The sequence below is a fragment of the Salvelinus alpinus genome, chromosome 24 (assembly GCF_045679555.1).
Source record: "Salvelinus alpinus chromosome 24, SLU_Salpinus.1, whole genome shotgun sequence".
Taxonomy (NCBI): Eukaryota; Metazoa; Chordata; class Actinopteri; order Salmoniformes; family Salmonidae; genus Salvelinus; species Salvelinus alpinus.
In genome coordinates, this window is record NC_092109.1 from 17,690,814 (window position 1) to 17,706,408 (window position 15,595).

The following is a 15,595-nucleotide window of genomic DNA, read 5'->3' on the forward strand; positions in this document are numbered from 1 at the left end:
GGCAAAACCTGAAAATGGTGTCTAGCAATGATCAGCAACCAATTTGACAGAGCTTGTAGAATTTTTTAAAGAATAAAGGTGAAATGTTGCACAATCCAGGTTTGGAAAGCTCTTAGAGACTCACCCAGAAAGACTCACAGCTGTAATCGCTGCTAAATGTGATTCTAACATGTATTGAATCAGGGGGTTTATTTTTCGTGAATTGTTTACAGATGTTAGCATTTTTCTTCGTCTTTAAATATTACAGAATATTTTGTGTAGATTGTTGACAAAAATAGGACAAATCAATCCATTTTAATAAAAACATTTAAATGTGGGAAAATCAAGGGGTGTGAATACTTATTCATCTCATTTGATAGGCCTATAAACGTATGTATCTAATTTAATCTATTCAATATCAATCTATTAAGTCATAAGTCAGTCCCTCCAGAATTCAGCGATTCTGCGATCACAATTTTTTTGCCAAATCAACAATTCTCGGCATATTATGCGAGGGCTTGCAAATTTGACCAATTACCGCTCTTTTTCCTCATAAAACAGTCTAATCATTGCAATATTATCGAATAAAACTGACCCATCACCGCAGTACAAAAAGAGGGCCTGTAACTTCAACTAATCACCGCAGATTTACCGCATAATATGGTTGAATCAATCGACACGCCAACAAAACTTTTTCCTTTGTCAGCGCATTTTCACAACAAAATGTCAGAATTGCCACAGCAAAATCAAGCCTTTTGCCCGCAAATATCCCCCAAAATCCCCACAAAATCCTGGAGGGACTGAAAAGTCATAACTCATTATTTCTGAGCGCTGTATCCTTATCAAAGCTTTGTAAGTAGAGATTTGGGTCATAAGGCTGAACTCAGACTGCTCTCTGCTCTGTCTTTCTCTGTGTGTGTTTGTGTGTCACCTCCAGAAAGGGAACACTGCCCTCCATATCGCTGCGTTGGCAGGCCAGGAGAAAGTGGTGGCTGAGCTCGTCAACTATGGAGCCAACGTCAATTCCCAGTCCCAGGTGAGTCATCAATGACATTATACTGCTTCTTACTGTTATCTGGGGGGGGGGGGGGGGTGTTGGTAACTAGTGCTGTTACGGTGACCATATTACATATTACTGCCACACCGGCGGTCACGAGTCATGACCACCGCAAATTCCACGCGACCGTTTAGTCATGGTAATTAGTCTTCTCCAAGCTCTAATGCTGCTGATTGATGGTCATTAGTAGTCTACCAAACTTCATAACTTCCTGGTACTCAGCACTCTATTGTCTCTCTAATCACTCTGACATCAATGCAAATGTATTGAAAATCTAATCAAACACTTCATGAGAGCCCATGAGCTCATGTTGCGCAACATTTCTATAGGCTATGTAATTGCGTGAGAAAACACTGTTTGATGGCCTCTATTAAAAAGAGGAGGGTCCCATCAGCTTTCTATAGACTAGGACTACTATATTTCATTCTCAACTTTCCAAATATTAAGCACATTGCTTCGCTTTACAACAGGAGTATATCCTACCTGGCTGGCATAAAAATGAACCATGGGAAAAGTGTCCTCCATTCGCTACAGATGACACGTATTTTTTCCCCCAAGACATTTGCATGATAATGGTCGATTCTAAATCAAAACTAATTTCACACATATGATTTAGTATATGTAATTACAAGATTACATTAAGAATAGTCTGATGGGTGACAATATTAGTGTATCACTTGTGAATTCTGTATTATTATTTGTGAATGATGCTCAGCATGTGCAGTAAGAAAAGAAACAGCGCATGCCTTTTTTGTGTGCAACCTTTTTCAAATCATAGTCATACACCTCATGTAGCTTAGCCCATAGGCCAATATGTTTTGATAAGGTTTGTATCACAACTAAAGTAGCCAAATAACTTCTTAAAATTAAGCACATTAATTATTTTTACAACCGTTGTAGAGCCTAAGTGGCATACATAGGCGGGGAGTGAGTTTCAAGTTTGGGGAATATCATTTTCACCATAAAAATGCACCTTTATAATAAAGCATTACTTGCATAATCTCAATTGCAGTCCTTTTTGAGAGTAGTGTTTTCCCGCTAACTGATTGCATTTTGCAAAATTGTGCGCATTTCTGCGCTTAGAATGTGAAGAAATAGCCTAATAGTTTATTAACATTTTAAGCTAAAGTTTCTGATCTGTTGCATCAACCTCATTGCTATTGAAAGTTTTTTTGATGCGAGTATGTTTGAATATTATTTTCTCGCACAGAAAGACAAGTTCACCAATAGAATAGGTCAACTTTTGTACTATGGGGGATAGTAGATTGACATAGGCTAGTGCTTTTGCTGTTTGTTAGGCCTACTCATCTACTCATGTTGGTTGATGAAAAGTACATGTGGACAGTACCTCTAACATCTTCACTATGCGTCTCAGAATTCACTAAGAGGGATGCGAGCAGTTGCGTCCCTGATGTGTCTGTCTTCACTTGTAGCCTACTTTGGAGTTGAGATGCCTGTGAGAAGAACCTGATCACATGAGGGGCATTGGCTAATAAGAATTGAGATATCTGAGAGAGCCATGTGAGTGAAAGGTGCAGAGCACGCCGATTGGCAGCCAGGAGAAGGGAATTATAATTATTACATTCAGCGCAAACGCACAACGGCCACTTTGGCCGCAAAAGGCATGGATTTTTTAGGGGGCATTACGGCTACCGGGAAATTTGAGGCCTGATGAAAATATTATGAAGCGCTTGTCAAATTGTGAATGAGAGCCTGTCGAAGTGTGTGCAGCCTGCACAAGAAACAAAGCAGAGCTCATGCCTTTCATGCGACTTTTTTCAAATCATCATTAGAGTCGCATCATGCAGCCAGCCTTAGAATATATTACAAATAAAAAAATAGCCCAAAGTTTGTATTACAACTAAAGTTGCATAAATAATTCTAAATTAAGCATATAGGAGGACCTGTTTCTTTGTTAACCACTCAGCACAGAGTAGCTGCATGTGCAACTTTCTATTTTATTCAGCTGTTCAATTGTATTCTTCATACAATAAAATAATGCCACGGAATTCTAAGCTTATCTTGTCTGCTAATTGAACTAGTGTAGCCCACAGCCATATGGCATAGCCAGATCTAGGCCTAACATAAGGACAACTCAGAGTATGCTATTATATTCTTCTGAAATAGACTACATTTTCAGTTAGACCTGTCTAAAATAAATAATGGATTGATTTTACTTCACTTCATTCCTAAAGAAAATAGTGTACTTTTTACTCCATACATTTTGACTGATACCCAAAAGTACTCGTTACATTTTGAATGCATAGCAAGGCAGGAAAATTGTCTAATTCACACACTTATCAAGAGAACATCCCTGGTCGTCCCTACTGCCTCTGATCTGGCGAACTCACTAAGCACAAGCTTTGTTTGTAAATGATGTCTAAGTGTTGGAGTGTGCCACTGGCTATCAGTAAATAGAAAATACAAAACATTTGCCGTCTGGTTTGCTTAATATACCTTTCTAGGACACACGTTCCGCTAGCGGAACCCCTCACCAACATTCCGCTGAAAAGGCAGCGCGGGAAATTCAAAAATATTTTTTTGAAATATGTAACTTTCCCACATTAACAAGTCCAATACAGCAAATGAAAGATAAACACCCTGTTAATCTACCCATTGTGTCCAATTTAAAAAATACATTACAGCGAAAACACAACATATGATTATGTTAGATCACCGCCAAGTCCAAAAAACACACAGCCATTTTCCCAGCCAAAGATAGGAGTCACAAAAAGCAGAAATAGAGATAAAATGAATCACTAACCTTTGATGATCTTCATCAGATGACACTCATAGGACATCATGTTACACAATACATGTTCGATAATGTGCATATTTATATCCAAAAATCTCAGTTTACATTGGCGCCATGTTCAGAAATGCCTCCAAAATATCCGGAGAAATTGCAGAGAGCCACATCAAATAACAGAAATACTCATCATAAACTTTGATGAAAGATACATGTTTTACATAGAATTAAAGATACACTTGTTTTTAATGCAACCGCTGTGTCAGATTTCAAAAACCCTTTACGGAAAAAGCAAACCATCCAATAATCTGAGACGGCGCTCAGATAGAAACAACATTTCTCCGCCATGTTGGAGTCAACAGAAATACGAAATGACATTATAAATATTCCCTTACCTTTGATGATCTTCATCAGAATGCACTCCCAGGAATCCTAGTTCCACAATAAATTTTTGTTTTGTTCAATAATGTCCATTATTTATGTCCAAGTAGCTACTTTTGTTAGCACATTTAGTACACATATCCAAACGCTCGTGCAGGTCCAGGCGAACTTCGGACGAAAACTTAAAAAACGTATATTACAGGTCGAATAAACTTGTCAAACTAAGTATAGAATCAATCTTTAGGATGTTGTTATCATAAATATTCAATAACGTTCCAACCGGAGAATTCTATTTCTTCTATAGAATGTGTCTATAGAAGTAATGGAACGCAAGTCGATATCATGTGGAATGCGCGTGACCAGGACCTGGCTCTCTGCCAGACCACTGACTCAAACAGCTCCCATCCGACTCAACATCACAGTAGAAGCTTCATTCAATGTTCTACAGACTGTTGACATCTAGTGGAAGCCGTAGGAAGTGCAAACAGATCCATATCCCACTGGGATTTCAATAGGCGATGAGTTGAAAATCGACCACCCTCAGAATTCCCACTTCCTGTTTGGATTTTTTATCAGGTTTTTGCCTGCCATATGAGTTCTGTTATACTCACAGACATCATTCAAACAGTTTTAGAAACTGCAGAGTGTTTTCTATCCAATAGTAATAATACACGCTATTCATCCAAAGTGAAAATGCTGCCCCCTATCCCTAAAAAGTTATTAATATAAGGAATTTAAAATGATTTATACTTTTACTTTTACTTTTGATACTTAAGTATATTTTAGCAATTCAATTTACTTTTGATACTTCAAGTGTATTTGAAACCAAATACTTTTATACTTTTACTCAAGTAGTATTTTACTGGGTGACTTTCACTTTCTATTAAGGTATCTTTACTTTTACTCAAGTATGACAATTGTGTACTTTTTCCACCACCAGTGGCTTGTAGGATATGCATGGAAGCCAGGAGATGCTAAACATGTTTATGTTAATTAACGGTCAATTACTGTGAGACTGGCAATTATTTTCTTGACAATCGCCGGCTGACAAAATTTCATGACCGCCAAAGCCCTACTGGTAACCATGCATCATGTACCTCTTCTTTACAGAAAGGCTTCAGTCCCCTCTACATGGCTGCACAAGAGAACCACTTAGAGGTAGTTAAGTTCCTGTTAGAGAATGGAGCCAATCAGAGCCTTCCAACAGAGGTGAGTACAGGCCTACAGAGTCATGCCTTCTCAGATTTGTATTGGATTTAGTCCACCAGACAAATGTTACCATAACTTTCTCTCCTCTTTCCATTACAGTAATCTCAATTTACAATGTATCACATTTTCCTTTCCTCTTGTCCTCCGCCCCTATCTTCATTTTCTTCCACTCTCTCTTCCTCTCCCTCTACTTATCCTTCTCTCAACCCTTCCATTATCACTTGGCTTGTCTCCCTTTTCCTCCCACTCCCTTGCACCCTATCGTTGACATTCCTTACCTCCTTCTCCCTCCTCTCCTCCTCTTTCTCCCTCGCTACCTCTCCCTCTGTCCTTCCATCTCCTCCTTTCTCCCTTCTGACCTGACTCCCTGGCCACCCCTGCCTTTCTCCAACATTCTACCTCCATCTCTCTTCCCCTGTCTGTCAGGATGGGTTCACGCCGCTGGCGGTGGCTCTCCAGCAGGGTCATGAGAACGTGGTGGCTCTGCTCATCAACTACGGCACCAAGGGCAAGGTCCGTCTTCCCGCTTTGCACATCGCTGCACGCAACGACGACACACGCACTGCCGCAGTGCTGTTGCAGAATGACCCTAACCCCGATGTCCTCAGCAAGGTACTACTCAGTGTGTCTGTGTGTGTATGTGTGAATGATGACTTATTAAGCCTTAATATGCTGATGTCATTAGCTGATGTCATCAGTCAAAACACTGTTCTGTTGACTTGCAGAAAAGCAATAGCAACAAAGGTGATTATCTGCATTGCTGTTTGGGGTTTTAGGCTGAGTTTCTGTATAGCACTTTGTGACATCTGCTGATGTAAAAAGGGCTTTATAAATACATTTGATTGATAAACAAAAAAGCTTCCAATAAACAAAAAAGCTTTCGACAAAGCCGCCTGCAAACATGGATGATGAAAATAAGATGTTACTCTTTTCTGTCTCTCTCACTCTCTCTCTCACTCTCTCTCTCGCTCTCTCTCACTCACTCTCTCTCTCTCGCTCTGTCTGTAGACTGGCTTCACTCCTCTCCACATCGCGGCTCACTATGAGAACCTGAGTGTGGCCCAACTGCTAATTAACAGAGGAGCCAATGTCAACTATACTCCCAAGGTCAGTCCATTAAACCTCAACTCTACTGTACCTACTGTATCTGCCTTAATCGTGACATAGATATCGTAGATATCATAGTCCCTCAAAGATCGAATTTCCTAACAGAAGAGTCTTTGATTCAATTGATTTAGAAATTGTTCTTTCCCCTCTCTCAGAATGGTATCACCCCCCTGCACATAGCTTCTAGGAGGGGTAATGCGATCATGGTTCGGCTTTTGCTGGACAGAGGGGCCCAGATAGACGCCATGACCAAGGTACTGTAACCCACCCTTTCTCCTCTTCCTCATGCTCCTCCTCTTCCTCCTCCTCATCCACCCCTTTCTGCCATTTGACTTGAAAACTGTTTAACCCTACCTGACTTCTTCACTCTCTTTAGGATGAGCTGACCCCTTTGCACTGTGCGGCCAGGAACGGTCACGTGAGGATCATCGATCTCCTGCTGGACCAGGGGGCTCCCATCCAGGCCAAGACCAAGGTCAGCCACGGGCCTCTTGGGGTCCACTATGGGGAAAATAAAGGGCCCTACTTTACGTCCACTTTGGCACAATATCACACACACTTGCATTTTCAGCAGTAACCAATGCCAAATGATTCTCTGCCAGCAACACTGAGGCGTGACTTATTTCAGTATTATTAATTTATCCATTTTTTTTTCTCCTTTCTATCTCCCGGTCCTCCCTCTCTCCCCTCCAGAATGGCCTGTCCCCCATCCACATGGCGGCCCAGGGAGACCACATGGACTGTGTGAGGCAGCTCCTTCAGTACAACGCTGAGATCGATGACATCACGCTGGACCACCTGACCCCTCTACACGTGGCGGCCCACTGTGGTCACCACCGCATGGCCAAAGTGCTGCTGGACAAGGGGGCCAAGGCCAACGCACGTGCACTGGTCAGAAGCTCTTAAGTGTCCTTCTATTTCTCTATACTGGTGTTAAGGGTGAGGTGTACTGTAGCTGTCCATTGGTCAGGTATACTGAGCTTTTATAACTGGGTCACGTTCAGTAGGCACAAACAGTAGAAAACATTATGAAATATGAATGAGGGTTGTTATTGGACAAGTTCAGGCAGGACCGTCTCCATTTCTAAATGCTTTCTCCCATTTCGTGCGTACCGAACATAACTCCATCCTGAAATAGTAAAATGTTGTGACTTTGTTCAGAATGGGTTCACTCCCCTCCACATTGCCTGTAAGAAGAACCACATGCGCTCCATGGACCTGCTTCTGAAACACTCGGCCTCCCTGGAGGCCGTCACAGAGGTGAGATAACACTCTTTTGAAGAGCAATGTATTTGGTGTACCACTGTTTGTAATTGTTGTAATAGTTTTCTGCCAATTATGCCATTACAGAAGGTCTGAAAGTGAGAATGTAGGCCTAATGGAGGTGGATTTATATAACACCTTAACCATTCTCTCTCTTCATGTGCCCCCCCTCCCCTTACATAGTCTGGTCTGACCCCCCTGCATGTAGCAGCCTTCATGGGCCACCTGAACATTGTGAAGAACCTTCTCCACAGAGGTGCTTCTCCCAATGCCTCCAATGTGGTGAGAGGCCACCCCTTTCTAACCTTTATTATTGACACAGGGGTGAAATATCCAGCGCTCTCTGATGGACTAGTAGTAACTTATCTTATTCTTATGTTGAAATGAACACCAGCAAAGGTTATGATGGATGGGTATGGATGGTCCATGCATTCATACGGATTGGATGACTAAAGCCTGTTCTCTGTGTGTATAATGTGATATTTTAGTTGATGTGTGTGTGTTATTGATATTGCATGGCCTAGTCATGTGTTTAATGTCAGAGTGGTTGTGACAGGCTATGTGACCTCTGACCTGTGTTTGTGTAACAGAAAGTGGAGACGCCCCTCCACATGGCGTCCAGGGCAGGCCACTGTGAGGTGGCTCAGTTCCTGCTGCAGAACACAGCCCAGGTGGACGCCAAGGCTAAGGTACTGTACACACTCTCATGCAGCCATACACATCTATGAGCATTCATAATGTTTTACCACAAACTCTGTCCTGGTTGGAATACACATTCAAAACCACCAGCACATGGTACATATCAGGGGAGCATATTTGGTTTTAGAAGTGGGGGGGACATAAGTTGGATAAACACTCCAAGCAGCCTACCTGACTGGTCGGAGGTGTCCACATGGGGGGGGACAAAAATGCAATTTCAGAATGTGGGTGGGACATGTCCCCCCCCCCCAGTGAAAGTGTATGCTGTTGTTACTGTTACATGCCGTTACTGTTACATGTATGCTGTTGTTGTAAAGATAGTAACTGAAGAGAAGAATATATATATGTAAATTCTTCAGTTACTATCTTTACAACAGCATACACTGCACAAATACCTTAATGTTACTGCTAGCTAAATACAATTGCCTACACGTATACCATTCCAACCTCTGTTTTTCCTCACTCTCTCTCTCTCTCTCTCTCTATCTCTAGGATGACCAGACCCCTCTGCACTGTGCGGCCCGTATGGGACATAAGGAGCTGGTCAAGCTGCTCCTGGAGCACAAGGCCAATCCTGACTCGGCCACCACCGCTGGCCACACCCCCTTACACATCGCCGCCCGTGAGGGACACGCCCACACCACCCGCATTCTCCTGGACGGGGCGGCCCAACAAACCAAGATGACAAAGGTTCTCCTTTAATTTACCAACTTTTCTTTCTTTCTCTCTCTCTCTCTCTCTCTCTCTCTCTCTCTCTCTCTCTCTCTCTCTCTCTCTCTCTCTCTCTCTCTCTCTCTCTCTCTCTCTCTCTCGTTCTCTCTCTCTCTCTCTCTCTCTCTCTCTCTCTCTCTCTCTCTCTCTCTCTCTCTCTCTCTCTCTCTCTCTCTCTCTCACCCTCTCTCTCTCTCTCTCTCTCTCTCTCTCTCTCTCTCTCTCTCTCTCTCTCTCTCTCTCTCTCTCTCTCTCTCTCTCTCTCTCTCTCTCTCTCTCTCTCTCTCTCTCTCTCTCGCTCTCTCTCTCTCTCTCTCTCTCTTTCCCTCACCCTCTCTCTTTCTCTCTCTCTCTTTCTCTCTCTCTCTTTCCCTCACCCTCACCCTCTCTCTCTTTCTATCTCTATCTCTCTCTAACCCAATTTTTCTCTCAAGCTCGTTCCTCTCACTCCTAATCCCTTCACACCTCACCTTTTTTAGTTCTCCTGCTCATGCTGAATCTGTGAGTGTGTGTGTTTGTGTGTCCAAGCAGAAAGGCTTCACTCCTCTCCATGTGGCCTGTAAGTACGGCAAGGTGGACGTGGTCGAGCTGCTGCTGGAGAGAGGAGCCAACCCCAACGCGGCTGGGAAGGTAGAAAAACACACTGCAACACAACACGGACTGTCCTGTGCTTTTTATCTGTGCTAGGCATACTTCTCAGTGCCGTGACCGACCTAAAGCTTATGGAACTCTCCTGTGACCCGACTAACAAATAAACCTTGTATTCTTAGTACTGACCGTCATTTATCACAGCCCAAAAGGAATCAGCATGTCCCACCATTTTAGACATCATTTTTCATTTTAAACATGTCCCCACAAAGGCAGACTGATATTCTGTGGTTTAGATAGCTAGTGACATTAAGTGTGTGTGTGTGTGTGTCCAAGCAGAACGGCCTGACTCCTCTACACGTGGCCGTCCATCACAACAACCTGGACGTGGTCAAGCTGCTGGTCAGCAAGGGAGGCAACGCACACAGCACTGCCCGGGTAAGAGGAACGATGTAACACACACGCCGCTCACACATAGCGGTACTAGTATATCCCCCTTTCAGGTTCATTGGTAACTAGTGTACACTATGATGAATACGACCCACCAATTGATGATCCAGTGTATTACCCCCAACCCTGCTGACTCCCTGTGTCTGTCTCTAGAACGGCTACACTCCTCTGCACATTGCAGCCAAGCAGAACCAGATGGAGGCGGCCGGCTGCCTGCTGCAGTATGGGGCCTCTGCCAACGCTGAGTCCCTCCAGGGGGTCACGCCCCTCCACCTGGCCTCACAGGAGGGACAGCCAGACATGGTGGCCTTGCTCATCTCCAAACAGGCCAACGTCAACCTGGGAAACAAGGTAGTGGACTGGAAGAGGAACAATACATCTCAGGAGGGTTTGAGGCAAGCTTTCAGGGATAGCTAGCTGAGTTGTACAGGGTTTGAGGCAAGCGTTTAGGGATAGCTAGCTGAGTTGTACAGAGTTTGAGGCAAGCTTTCAGGGATAGCTAGCTGAGTTGTACAGAGTTTGAGGCAAGCTTTCAGGGATAGCTAGCTGAGTTGTACAGGGTTTGAGGCAAGCTTTCAGGGATAGCTAGCTGAGTTGTACAGGGTTTTAGGCAAGCTTTCAGGGATAGCCTGCTGAGTTGTACAGGGTTTGATAGACCCATGGTAAGATAAAGTGTTGAGGGCTACAGGGCATGATGTTTCGATCACTGGGTCAAACCGGTTACCGGAATTACCTACTAGTATGCGTGTTTTGATGGTGCACTGTGACTTAGACTGACTTAGAGCTGGTTAATGAACAGACTGACCAGCAGCCTACTGTATTCCTCCTGTTCCCCCCGTGTCTCTCAGAATGGACTGACCCCTCTGCACCTGGTGGCCCAGGAAGGTCACGTAGGGATAGCAGACACCCTGGTCAAACAGGGGGCATCAGTCTACGCAGCCTCACGGGTAAGACATGCTGCATGATATCAACCACAAACCTCAGATTACAGTGGACAAAACAGAAAAGAGGAATGTACACTTTTTTGTTATATTCAGTAGAGTGGGGTTCAGTATAAGCAGTACAATGCATTACATGCTATGACGACATGCCATTTCCGATACTTTCATACAGCATCCAAACTCTCTCAAATTTCAATAATATTTTACTGGCAGGACTGTTCAAGGTATAACAGAGCCACCAAGCTGTTTATAATGAGGCCACTGAAACACAGCCAACCCCCCCCCCCCCCCCCCCATCTCTCTTTCAGATGGGCTACACAGCGCTTCATGTGGCCTGTCACTATGGCAACATCAAGATGGTGAAGTTCCTCCTGCAGCAGCAGGCTCATGTGAACAGCAAGACCAGAGTGAGAAGCTGCTGCTGCTACTCTCCTCCTTACACGTGGCCTCTATTAGTGTGGCTCTGCCCTGTCTCACGTCACCGCCGCCTTCAGGCTGCTGTCACATCACTCCCATTACATTAGATTGGACATGGAATTTCTATTGAATTATGGCATGTCAATGTCAGCAGTCTTGGTAAGAGGGTTGCATTTACTTGAACACCTTTTTCCCTCTCTCTCTCTCTCTCCACCCTGCTCTCTAGGTGGGCTACACTCCCCTGCACCAGGCCGCCCAGCAGGGTCATACTGACATAGTCACCCTGCTGCTCAAACACGGAGCCCAGCCCAACGAGATCACCACCGTAAGCACATCCTTCCTCCTCTCTCCTCATCTTTCCAGTACACTCTTCTCTCTAGTTCTGCTCTTCCCTAACTCTATTATCTTCATCTTCTCTTCACCTGTTCTTCATCTTTTTCCCTTATTTGCTGTCCTCGACTCATTTCTTCCATCATCCTTAAATCTACAGCCTTCGTCTGGCGTCTGATCTGTGTATCTCCTGTCTGTCTCTGTTCTCTGTGGTAGAATGGGACCTCTCCTCTGGGCATTGCCAAACGACTTGGTTACATCTCTGTCATTGATGTGCTGAAGTTGGTCACCGAGGAGGCCGTTTCCGTGGTGAGCAGCACTTCTGGTTCACATGGTTACTAGTATATTTGTGTGTGGTGTGAAACTATGAGCTACAGTACAGTACCATGTTGACTGGAATGACATATTTGAGCATGTCAGTTGATATCACTCATTTCTCTCTCCTTCTCTTGACGTTTTTCACAGATCACCACAGAGAAACATCGGATGAGTTTCCCGGAGACAGTAGATGAGATATTGGATGTTTCAGAGGATGAGGGTAGGTTGGGGCACTCGAGACACGTTCATTGTTAGCGTGTAAGTCTTTCTGTAAAAAATAGTACTACTGCCTGTCCTGTGTTTTGGTTGTGATAGTCAGCCCAGGTTCAGTGTCATGGAAGAGGACTGAAGTCTATCTCTGTTTGAACCTAGATGACTAGCCTAAACAATGCCTTTTCCATTTGTTTTTGTAGGCGTTGCAGCGCTAACGTTAGGTAGGACTGTGTCTATATCTCTGCTTTGTCCGGTCGTTCGGTGGCTCATAAAATTGCGCCTCCACTGCAAGAACTTTCTCATTCTCTAATCCCTATCAATCTCTCTTTATAACTGTCTCTCTCACTCAATAATGTTTCCTGCTATCCTCTTCTCTACATCCACCCAGTAGCTATCCTCCTCTCTCTCTCTCTCTCTCTCTCTCTCTCTCTCTCTCTCTCTCTCTCTCTCTCTCTCTCTCTCTCTCTCTCTCTCTCTCTCTCTCTCTCTCTCTCTCTCTCTCTCTCTCTCTCTCTCTCTCTCTCTCTCTCTCTCTCTCTCTCTCTCTCTCTCTCTCTGCTCAATGTAAACGACCATGTCAGTGTTTCATTGGCATGTGATGTGGTCATGACATTTTCCTTTACCAGTGTTAACAACACCTGTCCATGGATTCATTGACAGGACTACATCAGATTTAGAAAGTAGAAATACTGTAGAGCAAGAGAAAAGTAGAACAAAAAAAGCGTTCTGCCACTGAGGGATCCAGTCCTGCAGTGCTTAATTGATCAACAGACTAATTACACAGATATAACTCCAGCTGAGAAGCACTCAACGATCAGCGCAAACACAGTGACTGTGTACACCCATATGTAACTGCTTGTAGTTATAATAACCTTTTTCAGTAACCAAGGCATTCTCTCCCATACAGAACTCTCTAACGGGCATGCTCACTATGCTGTAACCAGGTGCCATGCTGTGTACCATGCAGTGTGTGTTCTATTCTGTGTTGTCAATCGTAGTGTTTTTTCCATTGGTCTCCATTGGCTGTGGTTGTTGTCGGTTTGACTCCATTCCGATCCGAAATTGCTTGGTGATGTGACTATATATGGTAATGGTAGGATGGCGGCCGGCAGTGGAAAATGGAACAGTCTAGACCACATGTGTCAAACTCATTCTACGGAGGGCTGATTGTCTGCGGGTTTTCACTCGTCCCTTGGACTTGATTGAGGAATTAAGGTTACTGATTGGTGAGGAAGTCTCCTCACCTGGTTGCCTGGGTCTTAACTGAAAGGAAAAGCCAAAAACCAGCAGACACTAGCCCCTTCATGGAATGAGTTTGACGCCCCTGGACTAGACCTATCAAGTCATTTTTCTCTTTTATGTCTCTCTTTCTCTCTCCGTTTTGCGCCTTTGTTTTTTGTTCTCTCTCTCTCTCTCTCTCTCTCTCTCTCTCTCTCTCTCTCTCTCTCTCTCTCTCTCTCTCTCTCTCTCTCTCTCTCTCTCTCTCTCTCTCTCTCTCTCTCTCTCTCTCTCTCTCTCTCTCTCTCTATTCCTCTGTCGTCTCTCTGTGCTCTGCAGGTGATGAGTTGCTGGGGATGGATGGTGCTCGCTACCTGAAGCTTGACGACCTCAAGGACCAGGATGATGATTTCCTGTCCCCTAAGAAGACCCTCAGAGACTTTGAGGGCGGCCTGGGCACCACGTAAGTGACAGCGCCAGGGTCGAACTGAACACTTTGTGTGTCAGAGTCCAGTCATCTGAGGATAATGTGAGGGAAATGATTTTCCACCACATTACTCTTTGGCCCACTCACTTTTTTCTCTTTCTTTTTTTGGCACAGGCCCTACTCTCCTGCTATTCCCAGAATCCCATGTGTGTCCCCTGAAACTGTCCTGCTTGAGGGGGTAAGGTTAAAGGATTTATTAATTTATCTCATGAAATGCAATTGTTAATGCTGATGATTAGATTGTGCTCTCTCTTTCTTCCTCTCCCTCTCCCTCCACAGCACACCCCTGTCCCCTTGCCTAAGGAGTATGATGAGGACTCTCTGATCCCCAGCAGTCCTGCTACAGAGACCTCCGACAATGTTAGCCCAGTGGCCAGCCCCATACACACAGGGTCAGTTTACTACCTCCACAACCCTGTTCCTGGAGAGCTACCCTCCTGTAGGTTTTTGCTCCAACCCCAGTTGTAACTAACCAGGTTCAGCTTATCAACCAGCTAATTATTAGAGTCAGGTGAGCTGGGTTAGGGTTGGAGTGAAAACCTACAGGACGGTAGCTCTCCAGGAACAGGGTTGGAGAGCCCTGCTCTACGCACTGCAATACCTACACACCCTATTATACACAATACCAACACATTACATAATGAATCGGTAGCTTATTTCCTATTTCTTCCATTCAGTGTGATTACATTCCTTTAACGAGGTCACTGACCATTCATAATTTAATTTGACCAGGATGAACTTGAGTTGAGCACGGTTGGATAGTTATTCTCTCAATAATTAATGGTGGTTCTCATTGGTTGCTGGTCAGGTTCCTGGTCAGTTTCATGGTGGATGCCCGAGGGGGCTCCATGCGTGGCAGCAGACACCACGGGCTGCGTGTCATCATCCCCCCTCGGACCTGTGCTGCCCCCACCCGCATCACCTGTCGTCTGGTCAAACCCCTGAAACTCAACACCCCACCCCCGCTGGTAGAGGGAGAGGGGCTGGCCAGCCGTATCATCTCCCTGGGGCCCTCCAGTATGCAGTTCCTAGGGTAAGTACGGGCGTGTGCCCGCTTGCGTGCGTGCGTGCTTGCATGTGTGTGTCTGTATCTCTGTATGTCTGCTTGTTTGTCAACCTGTATTTGATTGGGCAGTGAGGACCTTGCATTTATCTTATTACCCAGTGGCAGTGATAGTGGTGATTGTAACAGTGTAGGAGCAATCGTACAGTAATCGTAATAGATTCCAATAGTAATAGCATGTATAGTATTCTTATGTAGAGTGGTAATATCTCTATAGGCCAGTGATAGTGGAGATTCCCCACTTCGCTTCTCTGGGTCGAGGGGACCGGGAGCTGGTTGTTCTGCGCAGTGAGAACGGCTCTGTCTGGAAGGAGCATCGCAATCGCTATGGCGACGAGGTGCTCGAGACCATTTTGAATGGCATGGATGAAGGTCAGTGTAACGATGATAAATGTCACCCCTCTACAGTAGAGCC

The 15,595-nt window shown here is 44.6% G+C and overlaps 1 protein-coding gene across 10 annotated transcripts in view; it reads left to right on the forward strand.

The window, feature by feature from the left end:
- Window positions 1-15,595, forward strand: part of LOC139551768 (ankyrin-1-like) — an 82,208-nt gene that overhangs the window by 44,502 nt on the left and 22,111 nt on the right. For 5 of the 10 annotated variants that reach the window (XM_071363102.1, XM_071363094.1, XM_071363097.1 and 2 more), the window contains exons 4-28: window positions 917-1,015; window positions 5,277-5,375; window positions 5,802-5,987; window positions 6,384-6,482; window positions 6,638-6,736; window positions 6,859-6,957; window positions 7,176-7,373; window positions 7,644-7,742; window positions 7,929-8,027; window positions 8,336-8,434; window positions 8,937-9,134; window positions 9,684-9,785; window positions 10,080-10,181; window positions 10,347-10,544; window positions 11,042-11,140; window positions 11,443-11,541; window positions 11,778-11,876; window positions 12,098-12,190; window positions 12,347-12,419; window positions 12,613-12,633; window positions 13,970-14,093; window positions 14,232-14,295; window positions 14,397-14,509; window positions 14,926-15,150; window positions 15,398-15,552. In XM_071363102.1, the coding sequence (XP_071219203.1) occupies window positions 917-1,015; window positions 5,277-5,375; window positions 5,802-5,987; window positions 6,384-6,482; window positions 6,638-6,736; window positions 6,859-6,957; window positions 7,176-7,373; window positions 7,644-7,742; window positions 7,929-8,027; window positions 8,336-8,434; window positions 8,937-9,134; window positions 9,684-9,785; window positions 10,080-10,181; window positions 10,347-10,544; window positions 11,042-11,140; window positions 11,443-11,541; window positions 11,778-11,876; window positions 12,098-12,190; window positions 12,347-12,419; window positions 12,613-12,633; window positions 13,970-14,093; window positions 14,232-14,295; window positions 14,397-14,509; window positions 14,926-15,150; window positions 15,398-15,552 (2,941 nt within the window). The remainder of the gene's footprint in view (window positions 1-916; window positions 1,016-5,276; window positions 5,376-5,801; window positions 5,988-6,383; window positions 6,483-6,637; window positions 6,737-6,858; window positions 6,958-7,175; window positions 7,374-7,643; window positions 7,743-7,928; window positions 8,028-8,335; window positions 8,435-8,936; window positions 9,135-9,683; window positions 9,786-10,079; window positions 10,182-10,346; window positions 10,545-11,041; window positions 11,141-11,442; window positions 11,542-11,777; window positions 11,877-12,097; window positions 12,191-12,346; window positions 12,420-12,612; window positions 12,634-13,969; window positions 14,094-14,231; window positions 14,296-14,396; window positions 14,510-14,925; window positions 15,151-15,397; window positions 15,553-15,595) is intronic. The other 5 variants (XM_071363098.1, XM_071363104.1, XM_071363096.1 and 2 more) reach the window with 4 other exon arrangements.